General features: G+C 56.1%; 1 protein-coding gene across 2 annotated transcripts; it reads right to left on the bottom strand.

Moving 5' to 3' along the window:
- Nucleotides 1–1,679: 1,679 nt before the first annotated feature.
- C26H8orf58 (chromosome 26 C8orf58 homolog) lies at nt 1,680–19,392 on the bottom strand. Of its 2 annotated transcripts, XM_048829433.2 has the most exons (8): nt 18,967–19,389; nt 16,379–16,454; nt 10,502–11,181; nt 6,363–6,527; nt 5,765–5,960; nt 4,990–5,102; nt 4,145–4,263; nt 1,680–2,807 (listed from the first exon to the last, which is right to left on the bottom strand). In XM_048829433.2, the coding sequence occupies exons 3-8, from the start codon at nt 11,057–11,059 to the stop codon at nt 2,705–2,707; spliced, it is 1,254 nt and encodes a 417-aa protein (XP_048685390.2). In that variant the 5' UTR covers nt 11,060–11,181; nt 16,379–16,454; nt 18,967–19,389; the 3' UTR covers nt 1,680–2,704. The 2 variants fall into 2 exon arrangements, with proteins under 2 accessions (XP_048685390.2, XP_048685386.2); XM_048829429.2 differs by lacking the exon at nt 16,379–16,454 and having other exon boundaries at nt 18,967–19,392.
- Between the last annotated feature and the right edge of the window lie 260 nt (nt 19,393–19,652).

Genomic DNA, 19,652 nt, shown 5'->3' with positions numbered 1-19,652 from the left:
TCTCAGCTACAGTTACTTTTGTACAGGTCAGTGGGTCAGGAGGCTTCATCATTCACTATACATATAATAATCAAACTATACATGTAAAATGATGGGGTCTAAATTAGCTGTTACCACTCAAGAGGAGTCCTTGTGGATAGTTCTCTGAAAACAACTGCTCAGTGCGCAGCAGCAGTCAAAAAAGCAAACAGAATGTTGGGAATCATTAAGAAAGGGATAGATAAGACAGAAAATATCATATCGCTTCTATATAAATCCATGGTACGCCCACATCCGGAATACTGCACGCAGATGTGGTTGCCCCATCTCAAAAAAGATATATTGGACTTGAAAAAGGTTCAGAAAAGGGCAACAAAAATGATTAGGGGTATGGAACAGCTTCCATATGAGGAGAGATTAATAAGACTGGGACTTTTCATCTTGGAAAAGAGACGGCTAAGGGGGGATATGATAGAGGTCTATAAAATCATGACTGGTGTGGAGAAAGTAAATAAAGTGTTATTTATTCCTCCTCAAAACACAAGAACTAGGGGCCACCAAATGAAAGTAATAGGCAGCGGGTTTAAAACAAACAAAAGGAAGTATTTTTTCACACAACACACAGTCAACCCGTGGAACTCATTGCCAGAGGATGTTCTGAAGGCCAAGACTATAACACGGTTAAAAAAAGAACTAAATAAGTTCATGGAGGGTAGGTCCATCAATGGCTATTAGCTAGGATGGGCAGGGATGGTGTTCCAAGCTTCTGTTTGCCAGAAGCTGGGAATGGGCTACAGGGGATGGATCGCTTGATGATTCCCTGTTCTGTTCATTCCCTCTGGGGCACCTGGCATTGGCCACTGTCGGAAGACAAGATATTGGGCTAGATGGACCTTTGGTCTGACCCAGTATGGCCGCTCTTATGTCTGAAAAGCACTGGTAAGTGCTCTATAAATGCTAAGTACCAGGACTTACAGGTATCAGTGATGCTAAAGGGGAGTGAGTAGGTGACAGAAGCAACAACAGGAACGTACAGGGCAGGAGGCAGTGCTGGGGATGACCCTACTCCAGGTATCCAACATCCTTGGATCCTGGACGATGTGGGCATTCAGCATTAAGAGCACGGTCACAGTTGCATCTTCTCTCAATTCCTCTGCAGTTCTGCTCCATGCACTAGTCATCACCTCTGAAGAGCTGCCTGAGTAATGTCCTCCATGCAGCCTGGCTCTTTAGCTCACCTCTGTTGGTGGGGAGAGGGTTACCTTTCCACTACATGTTACTCCCTACTGCGCTACACTGCTGATTTGTCCCCAGTGCCGCTCCCACGCAGACTCCTCTGCAGCCAGAGCATGGCTAGATCACGAAGCCGTCATGAGGGTGACCCTGGGTGATCAATTCTCCCCTTACCCGAGAAGGGGGGCTGGCTCGGCCGGACTAGCAGCACGTGGCACTTCATGCTGCACTGGTCTCTCAGGCCGAGCTGTTATCGCCACAATATGGACAGGCCAGAGCGCGAGAGGGAAGGATCCTGGGACTCCTGCATGGGAGACAGATACCAACAAGCCGCCAGGACGGCGCACGTACTCCTGAGTCCTATCACGCAGAAAGGCCCTGCACGCACAGACTCCCCCCCATTGGCCAACCGACTGCCCAGTAGCATGGGAGCGTGAGAAGGATGCCCCCACCTCTCGCTTTACCGATCAGGATGCAAAACTCAGTGGGAATTTATTTTTGTTAAGTGTCTAAGAATCCATCAGCCTCCATAAGCACCTCTCTCCATCAGACCATATAAACACATTACATACAAATACACTGGTGCATTTACAAATTGACCAGGTGCTAGTAGTGGTCCACTAAGCAGTCAGAGGAGTTCGTTCACGTTTGACAATGCCGGGGATTTCTCACTGCTGTGCAGAGACCCCAGCACTGGAGTCCTAGCCGACGCACGGGGGCTGAACAGAACGGGAGTTTGGATGGACATCCCCTTAGGAGGAAGGGAGACTTCCGGTTGCACACAGGTCAGCCCCGTAGTTCCGTTAAGGTCTGCGGGAGAGCGGCCCAGTGGTCAAGGCTCCTTGTTACCCACCGTTGAGACCCGGATACCAAGAGCAGCCTTGGAGCTGCCTGCAGTCACAGGAGGATGAAGGTGGTGGGAGTGAGTCAGCGAGCAGCGCAGCGGGAGCGCCTCCTAGCATCTGCAGCAGCACGCTGCAAGCTAGGAAGTAGCAAGATTTCAGAACCAGCCTGCTAAAGACAAACATACCCGGGGGAGATGCTGGGCAAGAGAGAGAGCGTGTGTGTGTAAACAGACACCAGAGGCCTTCTGGGGCTCACCCAGCTTCCTTGAGGACCTGCCTCAATGGAGGAATGGGCATCCTAAGCATGCCCACCACGAGGGGTTAGTAGGGAGAGCGTGCACCCCAGTGTTCAGATGTCTATGCAGGCTTGATCCACGGTTGCTTGGCTTCTACGTCACAGCTCCACAGGAACAGAAGCAGAGCAACACCTGCCCCTCGCCGCCCTCCTTTTTCCACAGAAGAGCCAGAAATCCCATCAGCCTCATCGAAGCGGGCGAGACTGGGAAATCCAAACCAGCGTCGAGGGGGCAGGGGGATGAAGGGGACCCTTTATGGAGAGTGTATACTGCTCCCCCGTTCACGGCAGGGAAGCCTCAGCAGCTTTAAATCCTTCCTGTCTCCAAGAGGCTCCCGCGGCCTCGGGGCACTCAGCGCACAGAGAGGGTTTTCGAGCGGTGTTTCTTCACCCCCAGGGCTGGCAGGAAGCTCCTCCTGGGGTGGGAGCCGTGTTTCTCCAGTGAAGCTTCCAGACTGCCAGGGAAGAGCAGGGGGTGGAATACATCAGGCTGGGGACACCATACGCCCGTGCCAGGGCACGTGCTCCCCGTCAAATCCCATGTCAGTCAGCAAATTACACCCACGGCCCTGTGGATCCCAGCCCATCCATTGCCACCCAGTCACAAGCAGGAAGAGGCACGGGGCAGGGAGAAACAGCTATCCCCTTCAGTTCTCCCTCAGCCCCCATTGCAGAGAGACAGCTGCATTGCCCTTCCCAAGGCAGATGGTTTGGGAGGCACTGCACCACTAGGGGGCAGTGATTTCACTTCCTTTTCCCCCTGGACTCGGCTCACACCCAGTTACCCCAGACCACGAACGCCCCATGCATTGCTCCTTCTGCCAGGCGGCGGCTGCTGCTCCTGGGGTCCCAGTTGCTGGCACCTGCCCAGTACAGGGTTTCTGGAGGGGGAGGCAGCATATATAGGCCTCTCAGGAGGGGGCACTCCTGGGGGGGAAAGGCACATGGGGCCTCCCATCCCTAGGTCCTGGGGTGCTGGTGCCCAAGGAGGGATCTCTCACCTGCTGATGGCTTGGTGGCCTGGGTGAAACAAGTTCTAGGGGCCACCCGCCCACAAGAAGGATGTTGGTAAATTGGAGAGGGTACGGAGAAGAGCTGAGAACAACTAAAGGATGAGAAAGCCTGCCTTCTAGCCTCGGACTCAGGGAGCTCCATGTATTTCGCTTAAAGAGCATGTGAAAGGGTGACGTGATCACAGTCTAAGTACCAACATGGGGAACAAATATTTAATACTGGGCTCGACATCCAGCAGAGGAAGTTGGAACTAGACAAATTCCGACCGAAAATCAGGGGTACATTTTTAACCTTGCGGGTAATTAACCGTTGGAACAACTAACCAAGGGCTGTGGTGGATTCTCCAGCACTGACACTTCTCCAGTCAAGATTGGATTTTTTTTTAAAGAGATTTTCTCTAGGGATTATTCTGGGGACCTTCTCTGGTCTGAGCTAGGCCGGCGGTCAGACTGGTATCAGAATGGTCCCTTCTGGCCTTAGAATCTGTAAATTCTGATCACAGACGGGACAACCTGGGACGTGCATCACAGACAGGACAACCTGGGACTCTTGTTGGCATCCTCAGCAGAGAGGCCAAGGATCAAGTGGGCCATGGAGACTGCCCGCCACTCCCTCCCCCCCCCCTTGGGCTCCCTCTAGGATGGCTGGGCAGCACCAGGGGGAGCCTGCCCAGGCTGTACCCATGCTGGGGTGAAGGCCTGCAGGGCTTTCCCAGCAGTCTGTTCACAAGGAGCAGCCTTCTCTTCCCCACTCAGTCTCTAGGCTGGGGCAGCCTTACCGACAGTGTCTGCTGTCGACGGCCGACTCCCCAAACGGGGAGGGCTCGCTGGCCCGGATGGATTTCCTGGTGATCCTGTTGATCAGCACTTTGACTTTCCCCCAGTGCGAGCGGTCATTCTGAGAGGGAGAGAGACGGCAGCGGTGAGGGAAGGCAGGAGCGAGGGCAGCGGCTTCTCCTGCCATGTAGGGGCGAGCCAGAGTCCTGGCACCCGAACACCCAGTCCTCGTTCTCAGGGATAACTCTCCCTCGGGAGATGTGGACAGGGCAGAAAGAAGGGCTTTCCCTCTGGCAGGGGCAGAGGAACCCCAAACTCCTCCCCAGGGTAGAGCGGTGGGGATGGGGAACCAAGTGTCTCAGCTGCTGGCTGTCAGGAAGCACTTCCAAAAAGCCACTTCCCCTGCAGCTGCTGGAAGCAGGGGCGGGGCTGGGGGGGTGTCTCAGGCTGGGCGGGCATTGCACAGCGCTACTCTCACCTGGGGAACAGCTCAGCAGGCAGCACCCGGAGAGACAGAACATAAGGACGGCCATGCTGGGTGAGACCAAAGGTCCATCTAGCCCAGTGTCGTCTTCTGACAGTGGCCAGTGCGAGGTGCCCCAGAGGGAATGAACAGAACAGGGAATCATCAAGTGATCCATCCCCTGTAGCCCATTCCCAGCCTCTGGCAAACAGAGTTAGACACACTGGGTAAGTGCTGGCCCAGCACAGGCAAAGAAGGGCACCAGAAGTAGATGCACGTACAGGGTCTTCTCAGCATCAGGAGGATTCACATGGAGTTCGTAGGGGATCCTTCTTTTCTCCCTCCTCTCCCCCTGGTCCCTGCTCTACAGGGCATTAAACCTACCCTGGGTCTCATGTTTGGTGGTAGGGTATGGGCTCCCGAGTCCGGCTGATCCAGCAGGGTGGGTGAGCTGACGCAGTGCATTGCCGTCTTCCTGGAGCAGACCGGCTTGTTCTCTGCAGAGAAGAGACAGCGTCGGCATCCATTATCTGCTGAGTTAAAGCAACCAGCCCAGATGCGGCCCCACGGAGAGAACTCAGGCCATCTAGTACCAGGGCCAGTCCTGGGGTCAGTACTCCCTGCTTGAATGGTCTCAGAGTTGCACACCCACCTGGGAAAAGCCTCAGTCATCATTCCTCAAGCTTAATTTCAGAGCCCAGGCCTTTTTAATGCCAGAGACCCTGTGCTTGGCATTTGCCTGGGGGGATGGGAGACAGACAGACTTCCTGGTCAGGGATCTCGCTCTCCCCAGGCTAGCAGGGACAGCACACCCAGCACCAAGGGGGCACGGGGCATGCTCTACAGGGAGAAAACTAGCTAGTGGGGAATCCGAGGGAGCTGCTGCCAGATCGGAAAGTTTGTGTGGGTGGGGGCATATTCACGGGAGGGTGGAGAAATTCTTAGCAGCAGCCCTTTCCCCTTCCCTGAGGAATGAGCCACCCCAGCGAGGACATTCGATTTGCACAGCATGGGTCTCATTAATTTTGGGGGTGCAGTGATAGGCAGGGTTCTTCCGCCCACCCTCCTACTCTGGCACAAGTCAGCAGCTCCTAGCCGCCAGGACACGCAGGAGAAGGGATTGGGCCTTGGGGCTGCTACTCGAGCCGGGCTCACTCACCTGAGCTCCTGGTCAGGTCCTGGAGCACCCCGGTGTCTGAGACCGAGCGCGCCCTGAAGTGGTGGGGCCTCCAAGAGTCCAGAGGCAAATCCTCCTCCTGCATTTCCACCTCCGCCCTGCTCTCAGGTGCTGGGTCCGGCTCGGACAGTCCCCGCTCTTCTGGGGCTCTGCATGGCCTCTCCTCAGAGGGCACCGCCTGCCAGGGAGAGAGGATGCATGGAGTGAAACAAGCTACTGCGGGGACTGGGGTGGGGAGACCCCTAGTCATTCCCACCCTCATGGCGAGAGGAATCCCAGAGCCTAGGGAAGACCCACCTTCCCCTTCCACCTCCCCCCAGCTCCTCAAGAGTATCTAAGGAAGCCCCACCATGGCTGGAGATCTAAGAGGACAGAGGACCCCCCACACACACACCCCACCTTCCTCCAAGGGGATCACACTGCAAGGTGTATCCCCCAGAAAGGGGTGCTGCACAACTGGACAAGCAGCTGCATCCTCCCTTCCTCCTTCCTTAAGGAATGGAAAGACCTGGCCACTGCACTCCCACCCTGGTTCCTAGCCACACTCATCCCCCTGTGCCCCCCGCACAGCCAGCCTTACGTTCTCAGCCTGCTGGCCCCACAGCCGGCTCTCCATCGCCTTCTGCTGCTGCTGGAGCTGCAGGTTGGCCTGCTGCAGTTGGGCAATCTTCTCCAGCATCAGGCAGACGTGCTCCAGGTAGCGCAGGCCCTGGCCTGGCAGGGTTAAAGAGGGGTCTCTCCGCACCTGGGGGATCACACAGCACAGAGCATCAGGCACGGACACGGAGCAGCCTGGGGGACAGGGCACGCCCTGCAGCTCTCAGTTGCTCCAGCCAGGGCAGCACTTGTTGCTCCTCCCAAGTTTGTCAACGTCTTGCAAGGGGTCCAAAAACAAATGCAGTATCCTCAGGAGAGGTCCATGGAGGGGCTATTCCCTACAGGGGGACCCATCCCAGGGGGAGCTCACTGGAAACGCACAGCTGGGGACGATCTCCATGATGGGACCCGGACGGGACAGATCAGATCCTTCCCAACAGGGGCTGTGTTCAGACTGCAATTACCCCCTGCATCAGTTCCTGGCTCCCAGATCCCACACTGGCCTCCCCAGGAACCGCACCAATGCAAATTGCTTATGCAGCCACCTCCAGCCTCTCCCACCATGTTAGCGTCAAGGTCTGTGCTGTGAACACGCCATGCCACACCCTTGAGGGGTGGGCCGAGGCAGAGTGAAGCTCCTAGCTGGAGATCTGGATTTGCGGGGGGGGGGGGGGGGGGGGCAGATTTCCTCCTCCCCCACATCCAGCCTCTGTAGCCCCCCCGACTGCTGGCACTTCCCCAGCCCCACACGCTCTGGAGAGGTAGCTAGAGAGACAGCAGCAGCTTAAGGGGTTTAAACCAGATTATGAAACTAGGGCATCTCCAATTATGCCTGATGCAGGCTGGCTCCATCCCGCTGCTCACACAGGCAGAGTGGGTTGTTTGTTGGGTTTTTTTGTTTTGTTTTTTGGCGTGGGGGGGGGAATCGGATCTATGCCAAGGACAATCCAAGAGGAGGTGGGGCTCAGGGCTTATTCAGTTCTAAGAGCAAAAGCAAGGCGCCAAAGCTGCAGGGGCTGGACTCTGCCAGCTCCGTCGCTCCGGGACCTACAGGGACACCCAAGCCCTACACCTCCTCCCCCTTCCCAGCAGGGAGGCACGGAGCAGCAGACAGATGCACTGCACCGGGGAGGGACAGAGCCGTGGACGGACACATCGCAGCAGAGGACAGGTTGCGTTCAGAGGGTGGTTAAACACGTCACTGTGTAATTGGGGTTGGGGCCGAATGAAGGTTACATTCCCTCAGGTCACTGCCCTCCTTTGCTGGCTGGGGAGGTTGTGAACTTCCCTCACAGCAGTGCCCTGCCTGCTGCCACACCAGCTGGGAGTACAAGCCCCCTGTTATGCCGATGGGAAGCAGCAGCCCTTTCCCCACCCAACAGCCCTTCTCAGCCAGGCAATCCCATCTCAGGTCACTGGGTCCAGCACCTATCTGTCCACATGGCGCCTGTACCCTGCCATTGGCCTCTGGCCCTTGGACCAACCCCTGGAATCGATCCTGCAGCCCTGAGCTTTGGGGTCGCCAGGTGACAGGCCAGAGCTCCGGCCAGTGACCAACCCAGACAGGGAAGCCCAGACGACCCCCACAGATCCTATGCTTCGAGTCCAAAGTGTTGCGGGGAGACAATGGGCCTCTCCGTATCTACCCAGCCTCCTTGTGTCCCAACCCCTATGCCGGAAGCCCAGTCCCTGGAAGGCAACCACTGGTCCCAGACACTGGATAGTCTGAGCTGCTGGAAGTGGGGGGTCTCAGGCTGGGCAGGCATTGAATGGTGCCACTCCTGCCTGGGGAACTACTTAGCAGGGGGCTGGAGAGCTGCCCCACAGAGCAAAGGGGAGAAGAGAATGGAGGAGTTCCGGCAGGAGGGCTGCTCCGTCTGGCAATGCCGGATCTCGTCCGCTCGGCCTAGTGGTCTCCCGGCCCCTCGAAGCCCAAGGGTGGGTGGGTCTCATTGAGTGGCAGCTCTACACGGCTAAGGCTCCTGGCTCAGGAGAGGAAGGCCCTCGCCCACAGCATTCCTGCCCCTCTCCAGCTGCGATGGGCTGCCTGCCAAGCCGCTCTTCACATCACAACGCCCTACCTTGCCTGCTCACAGCAGAGGGAACTCCTTTCTGTGCACCCACAGAAATATTTTCCTCCCGTCCTCTCCTAAGCTCTTTGCTGACGGACGATTCACTCACCCCCACCACCTAGGGGACAGAGCCAGGGACTGGGAGTCGGGAGTCCCAAGTTCCATTCCTCTTCTACAGACCTTGGGCATGTTGCTTTGGCTCTCTGGGCCTCAGTTTCCTCATCCATAGCAGAGTTACGGGATCTCCCAGGAGAGTTACGGGTTATCAAAAGCTATAAAGAGCTTCAGGCCAAGCATCGAAACTTCCTCTCTAGTGCTGCCGCAAGCTCCCGGCCCCACAGCCACCCCGACCTAGCCTGTAGGAGCTGCCCCTCACCCTGGCAGTCAGTGCAGGGGATGACCCCAACGTGCCACTGTCTATTAGCACATGCCGGGCGAGGGACTACAGCATCCACAGAGGGCTCTGTCCAGTGGGCAGGCCCCACAGACAACCTGGGACCTCTAAGGGGCAAAGGAGGATCCAACCCACCTGGAGGGAGTGAGAGGAGATGGGACCAGCCAGCCTCGTCCCACACCGCCACTAACCCAGCAGAGCCAGGCACAGATGTAAGGCCTAAGAACTCTATCCCTCAGCTCACTAGCAATAGCCCTAACGAGCCATTGCAAGCATGCACCAAGCAAGTCACGCTGTACGGACCAGCACATGGCATCGGAATGAGTGCTCTGGAGAGGGACAGGTGCATCAGCAAAGCAGCTGGGGGGACAACGGGAGCAGACAGGATCCCAGCAAATTCCCTTTCAGTGACCCACAGGCTAGCCCTGCAGGGCCCTGCCATCCTGGGGGAGCTGGTACTGCCCCTATGCCAAAGGGGACCGAGGTCACGTGACCAGAGGGCACTGCATCTCAGGTCAGGAATCACCAGGACACTCTTACATCAGAGCCGGGTGAAACCTCATGACTACAGCTGGCCAAAACTTGATTTCTGGTGGAGCATGCAGGTTCAGCAACTCCGAGACAGCTCCCTGAATTGGGGTGTGTGGGGGCGGGGGTGGTGGTGATTTTTTGTGGGGTGGGAGAGGGGGCCGCAGGGAACACAACGGATGGGGAGACGGACCACAAAATTCCAAACCAACAAGTCAAAATGATTCAACTGAAAATTGTTTGCTGTGTTGCTGAAGCCACGTGGGTCCCAGGACAGGGGAGACACCGGCAGGCAAGGTGGGGGAGCTAATATTTTTTATTGGACCAATTTCCGTTGGGGCAAGAGAGGAGCTTTCAAGCTTGAAGACGAGCTCTACAGAGGTCAGAACTTGTCTCTCTCACCAACAGAAGTTGGCCCAATAAAAGATGTTAACTCCCCCTCCTTGTCTCTTGATTCAAACCGACTTTTTTTCCCTGAAATTTCCTTCCATTTAGTTTCAAAAATAAAAAACCTTGACATCAAAACCAAACCTCCCTTTGACCCTATGTTTTTTCCAACTCTTCGAACTGCCAGCAAACTGGAAAGTCAGTTATTGGCTCAGTTCTACTGACAACCAGCCCAGCTTCTGCCCACGCCACTTGGAGCATCCCGGCTTAGTCATCACAGGAGCGGTGACGACACCGCAATCTAATCAGAGGCACTTACACGCGCTTGTGTCATGGGATGGAAATGTGGAGCGTTTCCCTATCTGAAACCGCCCCGCCCTCCCTGCGGCAAGATGGGCTAGGGAGGGGGGGTGACGGCCATCCCGTCTTCCCTGCCCCCAGTGCAGGGGAGAGAGCACGCGGGCTTCCTCGCAGCAGTGCCTGTGCCCAGACCATGTCGCCCAGGGCCCCAGGGAGCTGTTTTTCAGCTGCTGCTACCTTTACGCTAGGGCATCGGCATGAGGACGCCGCTCCATGCTGAGCCACGGCGTCTCTTAACCCTTCAGCCCCAGAGAGGAGGCCACACCTGCTGGAAGTCAGTCCAGTTGCAACAGATCTTGGGAAGGAGGGGGAAAATTGTCCCTCTTCTCCACCCTGGCTAGCCCCTGTTGAACCACAAGGAAGCCCATTCCTGGCACTCACCTCCACTTCCTCCCCACAGGACTCAGTGCTCTGTTCCTCTAGGCTCCGGCGGCCGGAGAGGGCTTGGCTGTGCCCCTCTGCAGCCCCACCTTGACCGCTCAGCTCCTGCAAGCCGTAGGAAGCCAACAGCTCCAAGTCCACCAGGTTCAGGCTCTTCCGGCCGAGTGGCTTGGGAGAGCGGCTGGGCGCATGGAGCTTCCCGGAGCGCTGCATCACCTGGGCCAGCTTCTTGCTGACCGACAGGTTCCGGAGGTAGGCCCGCTCCCGGAGAGGCTCCGGCTCCTCTGGCCCCTCTGCTTCGGGGCAGCCCTCCTCTGGGTCGCTGGCAGCAGAGTCTGCGGTGGAGGGCTGGAAGCCATCAAGACAGTCCAGGGAGAAGCTGCTCTCCGAGCCCAGCGGGGTGGAGGGCGAGTTCTCGTTGCCGGCCATCTCCACCCCAGAGTCCTCAGACTCCGACTTGAGGAGCCGCCCGCTCTTCGGGAAGAGGCCCAGCTGCTGGGGGAGGTCAGGCTCCGTCGGTGACCCGGCCTGGTCCCATAAACCCAGCTCGCCGCTCATTCTGCTGCCCCGCTGTGGCTCGGGAGCGGGATCCGTGCTCTCTCCAGAGGCTTCCTGCAGCTTGCGGTAGATGCTGGCCGAGGTTAGCACCACGCAGCTCTCCCAGGGCTTCTGTGCGCCATCTGCGAGGCAAGAGAGATGCATTGTCAGAGAGGCTGTCTCTCTCCCTCCTCCAGAGGACCGCAGCCCTGTCCTCTCCTTACCTGTGGCCATTTGAATATGGTACCTGCCCAGCCGGCAAGCCCTCCCCAACTCCAGCCTTCTTCCCTGCCCCATGCCTATCCCTTATTGCTCCATGTGCATACCAAGGAGAACAACCCAGCTCCTGGTGATTCAGGGGGGCGGGGCATTTCAGGGAGAAATGCTGCAGAGAGCATGGGGGGAAGGGGGCGGGAGAGTTCACCATGGAAGTTTGTGCAAAGGGTAAAGACAAGCACGTGCATCTGTGTAGTCCTTGGGACATCAGGGGCCAGCCACTGCAGTCCTCCTCCCCTCCCCTCCTTTTACGAGGTATGTGTCAATCTAGCGCTCACTGAAAGCATCTTTCTACCCAGAACCAGTCGGTCAGCCACGTGCAAGTCCCCCCCACCCCACGCTGCGAATCCTGACCCACAGCTTTGCCAACGCCTCAGTCCTGGCCCACGGCTCCCCAGCTATTCCAGCCCGGTGCGCTCCCACGACTCTGCCGACGGACTCCAGCTCTGCCCTGCTCTTCCCACCTGGCTTTACTGAGACACCTCATCTTCCAGCTCTGGGCTCCCCGTTCCAGCTCTGCTGATGCACCCCAGGTACCGCCCCCCCACACTGTTAGTCCATTTCTGGGCCTCCCGCACAGCTCCGCCAAGGCACTTCCATGTAGCACCCCCTGCTCTTCCAGTCCCAGCCCTCTGCTGAATAATTTGGGACTGCTGGATATAGAGAAACACACCACTGTGAAGACACAAGGCTCCCCCTCCTCCATCCCCCACCCATCCCCCGGGTTTCCAGCCTCCCAGGGAAACCCAGGCGTAGGGACTGAATGCGCCACTCGGCCAAGCTGCCCTGCGTCACGCTCCTTTCCCCTGGCCTGGGAGCTCCAAGCTAGAGCACAACCCTCCATGAAGCTCTGGGAGGCGTGTGCATTAGGGGTAGAGGACACAGTAACTGTCTACAGATACCTGGGGGAGGTGACCGAGAGGCACAAGCGTTATCAGAAAACGCGGACCCTCTCCAAGAGGGATGGGAGCTGCTGGTGTTTGGGGCATTTGTGACTGGAGTGGACAGCAGGGACGGATCCTGCCCTGCCCCTGGCCGCAGAACACAGAGGTCTGATCTAGTTTCTGCAAGGGCAGCTCAGAGAGGGTCACTCGCCATCTCCCTGGAAGCTGAATCCATCTCTCTACACGGTGACCCCAGCCCTCCCCTGGCGGCTGGGTTAGGAACTGGGATCCTTTGACCTCAAGTTCTTACACCCCACGGGTAGATTCAATCTGCATTTTGCAGCCCATTGCCAAGGCTGCATCTGACAGCCCAGCGCATCCCAAGTCTCCCTGGAAACATCCCCTGGGGCCCGACCCAGATCCCAGGTCCTTTGTGCAACGCATTGCTGAGGTGCTTTGTAAACAGCTCCTTCCTGGCACCAGGCCCAAACCGCATTCCTCGGCCCTGAGCGAGCCAGGGCTCCGCTGAAACCGCCACTCTCACCACGTCACTCCATGAGCGAGTCAAGTGTGTCCCAGCCCGGGCAAGGGAGCTGGCACGAGGGCGGTCAGCAGGCAGTGCTTTCAGTTGGGCACCAGAGCCCTGCTGCGTGGAGGGATAACTTCCCAGCTCCACGCAGGTCTCCCTGCCCCACTCCTCACGCTCTCGGCAGGCACCAGGATTTAAGAGCCCTGTTTCTATACTTCCCTCACGATCAGCACACACACGTCATCCCCCCCACAGCTATTAGGGATACCGACTAGGGACAACATACCCCAGCCTGATCAGGGAAGCCAGAGGGAACAGACCCGCCAGCAACACAGAGCCCAGCACCATCCTGTGGAGGCCAGGAGGAAAGAACATAAGAACGGCCATACTGGGTCAGACCAAAGGTCCATCAAGCCAAGTATCCTCCTGTCCTCTGACAGTGGCCAATGGCAGGTGCCCCAAAGCGAACGAACAGACAGGTTATCATCAAGTGATCCATGCCCTGTCACCCAATCCCAGCTTCTGGCAAACAGAGGCTAGGGACACCATCCCTGCCCATCCTGGCTAATAGATTCATGGAGGATTGCTTCATCAATGGCTATCTAGCTCCCTTTTGAACCGTGTAATAGTATTGGCTTTCACAACACCCTCTGGCAAGGAGTTCCAGAGGTTGACAGTGTGCTGCGTGAAAAAAAATACTTTCTTGTGTTTGTTTTAAACCCGCTACCTATTAATTTCATTTGGTGTCCCCTTGTTCTTGTATTTATGAGAAGGAGTAAATAACATGTCCTTATTTACTTCCTCTACACCACTCATGATTTTATAGGCCTCGATCATATCCCCCCTTAGTCGCCTCTTTTCCAAGCTAAAAACTCCCAGTCTTATTAATCTCTCCTCACACGGAAGCTGTTCCATACCCCTAATCATTTTGGTTGCCCTTTTCTGAACATTTTCCAATTCCAATATATCTTTTTTGAGATGGGGCGACCACATCTGCACGCAGTATTCAAGGTGTGGGCGTACCATGGATTTGTATAGAGGCAATGATATTTTCTGTCTTAGCACGATTCACAGCAGCGTTAACAGGTTCCACAAGGAGGCAAATCCCGTCATCCCTGCCTGCGAGGGTAAGTCAGCCCGAAGCAGGGCTCTCAGGAAGGGAGGGATGCCCTCCCATAAGACCAACCCTGCCAGCCACTAAGGTCCCCGAATCTGGCCTCTGACTCATTCTCTCTCCAGCAAGGATGGAAAAGGGCCTTCCATTGGCTGACACAGCCCATGCCCCACACTGGGTTCAGCACAGCGCCATGCCCGACCCATACCACGGCATGCGCTCGACTGCAGCCAGCTCCTCTGGTGAGTGCCTGACCCAGTCTCCAGTCACTGCTCAGAGAATACAAGTCACCCACTCTCTGCTGGGAAACAAGACGACGTTCCCCACGCAGTTTACACAGGGCCAGGTCTCTGCTAGTGGAGACTACGGCTTGGGATGGGCCTCTCTGCCACCATCACATGCACCTTCAGAGCAGGCAATATTACCCTTCCCTGATCCCCAGACACTGGGCCTGCCCCACAGCCCCCCAGCGGGGAATGTTTCTAGAAACCAACACCATCCCTCTCCACCTCTCTGGCATCCTGGGAACATTAGAGGCCAAAGACAGCTTACACTTATCTATGCAGCAGGGCTGGGCTCAGTTCCCCAATCTATGGATGCTGCATAGCCTGGGGAGGGCCCAGCAGTGAGATAGCTGGGTCAACTGCTTATCTATGTGAGACACAGGCAGGAATGCATCTGCCATCACCTTGCAATACCGGACATAATTGCACCCAGTGTAACCAGCAAGACTCACTCGGAGATTGCAGTCCCACATCTCCTCCCATCACAGGTGCCCAAAACCCCCAGTGTGAAAGTGTCAGGAAGTAGGGGGAGGGGCCCAGAAAGCAGATCCTCCAAGACAAGACAGACAAGCTTTCATTCCCACGCTGCCAGACAGGTGGATCTAGGCTTTGAGTCACAAGTGATAGCAGTTGCACATGCCCCCAGGTGCCACAAGGGAGGAAGCCCTCCAGATGGACTACGATCTAGCTATCCGTTAAGAAGCCTTTCCACTGACCCCAAGCATGGGCCAATATGGTGGTTTAGGGCTCAAGAGTGGCTTTGGGGCAACCAACCAGCCACATGGATTTCAGATTTAAAAGTTTTATTAAAGCCAGTGTTAAAAAATGATACAGTACACAGGTTAAGTAAAGAGTGTCTGTACATCTGGGTGTAGTGCTTAGATTATCCTCAAATACAACGTTTGTTTATAAAGTCATAAGATACATACAGTGCATAATCAGCAATGACCAAATGTAGGTGAATAAATTTAAGAATACAGTTTAGATATTAGCTGCCAAGCATTCGGGTACATCACTCATGAAAAGTAAAACAGAGAGTTGGTTGTGGAAAGCAAATATAGCAATGAGTGAAGACTGTCCCTCAGCCATTGAGAATTGAAGGTAGGTTGTCCATTTAGAAAATACAATCCACGAGGAAAGTATTTCAGTTACTTTCCCGACCGCGCTTCTACTAGGACACCAGTTTATTTCACGCACCTCTCCTTAACCACACACAACAGCCAGAGATGTTTTAACAAGCAAAGCTCCCCCAATTCCCTTATTTCAGCTCCTTCCTTCAGCAAAAGATTACTCTTACGATTCCTATGAACTAAGAACAAACCTTAAATCTGGATCGAGGAAGTGGAAAGACACAACCACACAGACACCAACATTTCAAACTTGAGCATCCACAAAGCTACAAAGTTAGATCAACAGTTAGGACCCTGAGTAAGTGACTGGATCTTCCAGAACTGGCAAGCGCCCTGCTTCCACTGCAGGTGCTCAGAACGTCTGAAAAATGGGTTAGATCACTCAGGGTTTGTCTACACATGAAAGCTAAACTGGACGAAGGAAGGGTATGAATTTAAATCTGATTAACTATTCTGGATTAGCTTCATGTATGGACAGATTTATGCCAAATTAGCTCAATTCCGGATATATTGGAAATGGACAACACCCCATGTGGACAAGCCCTAAACATTGATTTAGATACCTAGCTTTATTGACACCTAAGTGTGAAACGTAGGAGCTGGCTGTGGTCAAGCGCATGCCATGGTATGGGTCGGGCATGGGCTGTGTCAGCCAACGGAAGGCCCTTTTCCATCCCTGCTGGAGAGAGAATGAGTCAGAGCCCAGATTCGGGGACTTCAGTGGCTGGCAGGGTTGGTCTTATGGGAGGGCATCTCTCCCTTCCGGAGAGCCCTGCGTTGGGCTGATTTATCCTCCCAGGCAGGGAAGACGGGATTTGTGTCTGGAGACCAAGATGTAGGGCCACGCCTGGACACACAGACTATCCAACACAACCACATCATCTATTGTTTGCCCCCCATTATATGACAGCATCTCAGCTAGTGCTTTATGCATTTAATCACACAGCAACAATGCTACTGCAATAGTTTGCTTTGAAGATGCATCTGGCTGTGCCAGAGCTATGTATGAACCGTCACCAATAATTGCCTCACAAGGTGGTGTGAGTCAGCTCAGCTAAGCGCATACCCATGTAAAAAAAGAGAGATACTAGAAAGGTTAAGTAACTTGCCCAAGGTCACGCACCAACTCATGAATTCCTGGACTCTGGCTTCATGCTCGGTCCACTAGACCACATTTGCCTCACACTCCAGGAAGTATCCTGACCAAAACAGAAGTGGCACAAGACCAAGATTTCATTCATACCATACATTGCAGAGTATCAATAGCCTATTGGTTTTAAGCAAGATAAGACAGATACCTAAACAGCACATGCTACCAAAAGGCAGATGCATGTGGGACTGGAAGGCAGATTAATGCCCAATCAGATAGGCAGCAGTTAAATCTGCAGCATTCCCCATTTCCTTTAAACAACAACTTTGCAATTAATGGCCAAAACACACCTTGCAGGGACGTTTTTATACCAATTCCAGTAATTCCCAAATATTTCCATCAGCCCGCAGGGACTGTTAGCTCCACCTCCAGTTTCAAGGTGGGGTGGAAAGTACACACACAAGGTAGTTTTACAAGGAAAGACCAGAGGGAACAGATTATAACAGATACATGGGGCCTCTTACCACCCTCCCTGTCTCCTGCGCACGTGTATTTAATGCTCATATTTAATGTTCATGCTAGTGCAGCCCTGCCAACTTCCTTATTCCCAGGACAGGCACAGCACCAGTAACCGGTGTGTAAGCCCTCTCCACATGTCCACGCTGCCAACATACCTCAGTGCTGACCAAGAGGAACCCCCTTCCAAGGGAGTTCAGCCTGCATGGACGGCCTGCTCAGTTCTTCGCCTTAGTCTGCGGCTGTGGCTACTGGTAGCTGAACTGGGGCTTTCGGTTACTATTGATCTGAGCTGGATTTGATCCCAGAAACTAGAGCTGAAAGTCTCCTTGTTCCATCACCAATCCCAAACCAGCTAGCCTCTTCCAACATGTAGCTGAGCCAGCTGTCCATGGCACACCTCCACTTGGACATAGGTGTGGCATGTACACAGCCCCCACTCACTGCTGGCTTCTCGCTGTGAATGGTTTTCGGTTCCCTCTCTCCTGCATCCTAACCCCATTCCCTGCACGGCTGTGTCTTTCCCACCCCTCTGAGGAGTCCCCTTCTCCAGTCTGGAAGAGGAAATGGGGTTCAAAATAATACAGGGGAAACAGGGCAGGGCTGAACTCGAGCTAGGCTCAGAGGGGAGACTGACCGACACCCCCACCCCCTCATGTCAAACAGCAAGTCACTGGAAGAGCCAGGAACACAGCCCAGGAATCCTGGCTCCAAGACCCCTGCTGGAAACCCCACACCCAAAGACTGAGCCCCACTGGAATTGTTCTGGGACTCAATCACAGAGCAGAACAAGTGTTATTGCTCCTCATGGGACTCTGTTGTGATCTCCACTGGAGGGCGGCAGTCCTGGTGGGACAGACAAAGCCACAGACAGGGGCTGGTTTGAGTCTCCACTGCTCAGCCAGGTCCACACCAGCACACAGCCAAACTGGTTCAGAAAACCGGTTTCACCAGCAGGTTGGATAGTGGCTGCACTACAGACATGGCCATGTTTGACATCAGGTATCAAGAACAGCAGCCCAGTCAGTGCAAAGAGCAAGTACCCTCTCTGCTCCAGAGGTCCTCAGCTACGCTCCTTGTCCGTATGGCTGGCTGGCGGGGTCCCCAACGTGTTTCTGTGTAACAGGGGATTCTGGTATGGAAAAGGTTGGGAACCACCGAACCACAGCGGAAGCATGAGAGTAATGGAGCCACTAAACCGCTGATCGGAGCCATGGTCAGGGCTGACCCTGGAGACCTGCAGCCCAGGAGGGAGTGAACCGCAGAAGGAAGCACGGTTTGTGTGCTGTAGATACATCCATCCCCCCTCCAAGGGAGCTCCTGCAGACAGGGCTGGCACCTACTGGCGTTCCGGAAGCCCCCTCCGGAAGGGCACGAGCCCAGGAGTCCCCTGTGCTGGGGAGGTCAGAAGTGAGGGAGCCCATCCCGGTGCAAGTTCGCTTCGCCCCTTCCCTCAAAGGGCGGGAGCTGCAGTGTGGAGCATTGTGCCTTGGGGCAGTTTGTTTGCCTGGGCTGGATCGCATAGAGCCCAAATGGCACACAAATCCAAAGCCTACTAACACCTATTAGGGAGCAGGGAGCGCCCTAGGGTGCGTGTAGGCCCCACACAGAGCAGCGAGCTCCCCAGAAATGGGACACCCCTCAAGGCACCCAGAGCAGGAACCTTCCCTAAGGCGCCCAGAAACAAGGGCCTGTCCTGGGGGCGACTTGGGCTAAGGGAAAGTCTGGGAAACAGGAACCGCAGCAGGGCGCAGGGAGCCCCCCACCCCACGGACCCAGGAGCAGACTCACTCCCTACCACCAGGGCGCATTTGGGCGTAGGCTCAAGGGGACACAGAGTCTCCCTGCGAGGCGCGGGGAAGAAGAGAGCGCCCGGTGGAGAGGGGAAGGTCTGGGGGAGAACCGGGGCCGTTCTCGGCTGCAGGCAGGGGAATCTCAGCGCCTGTCCGCGGCGCAGGAGCGCCTGGGCCAGCTGCGCGCACGGACGGGAGAGCCCCGGGGGCGCAGAACCAGCCCCAGCCCCGGAGCGCAAAGGGAGCGGAGAGCCCAGGGCGTCCCCAGCCCTTCCGCGGCTACCACCCACAGCCACCCCTCCGGGGGCTCACCTCGGCTCCAGAGCGGCTCCACGGCGAAGACCCGCCGCCTCCTCAGCATCTCCCCGCAGCTCTGAGCGGACACCGGCTCCGGCGCGTCCCCTCGCGGGGCTTGTGCGCTCAGCACCGGCCAGGCACCAACGCTGCCCCGGGTGCGTGCCGCAGGCTCCGGGCGCTCGCTCTGCCTGATCCAGCCCGGCCCCCCTCGGTGGGCTCCTGGCCGCGGTCTGCGGGGAGGGGTCTGCCAGGGCTGGGTCACTCCCAGAGGACGGCTCCCCCCGCCGGAGGGGCGGAGAGAAGGGGGTGTGAAGGGGGGGGCGTGTTGATGAGCAGCGCGGGGGTTGGAAGGGGAGTGCGGAGAAAATCTCTAGCTCACGCCCTAGGCAAAGGCTCAGGAGGGAAGAGTCCTGCCCAGCCAGCCCTCGGTGTGCTTTGCTGCAACTCTTCCTTTGGTTTGTGAACGGGGAAATAAATCACTCGTCATAAAGCTGTCGAAACCTCTGGTGTCCCATCCCCTCTCCAGGATCGGCAGAAGAAGCTAATCCCCCACGGGCACGGAGAGGGGGTGGTTTGCATAAAGCCCAGCTCAGGAGGGAGGGTACTACAGCCACCTGGGCCCGGATCCTCAAAGGCACCTAACTCACTGGCGGAGCTGCTGCCTTCCCCCAAAGCATGAAGCCCAACACCTAACCTGATGG

This window comes from Caretta caretta, chromosome 26 (assembly GCF_965140235.1).
Source record: "Caretta caretta isolate rCarCar2 chromosome 26, rCarCar1.hap1, whole genome shotgun sequence".
NCBI classification, from domain to species: Eukaryota; Metazoa; Chordata; order Testudines; family Cheloniidae; genus Caretta; species Caretta caretta.
This window is presented reverse-complemented; position numbering and strand designations above follow the sequence as displayed.

Coding starts and splice junctions, on each gene's coding strand:
- C26H8orf58 (XM_048829429.2), bottom strand. CDS start 19,015: ATGCTGAGGAGGCGGCGGGTCTTCGCCGTGGAGCCGCTCTGGAGCCGA. Junction 11,182..18,966: donor GGAGCCGCTCTGGAGCCGAG/GTGAGCCCCCGG, acceptor CTTGCCTCGCAG/ATGGCGCACAGAAGCCCTGG. Junction 4,264..4,989: donor CACCAAACATGAGACCCAGG/GTAGGTTTAATG, acceptor TCTCCCTCTCAG/AATGACCGCTCGCACTGGGG.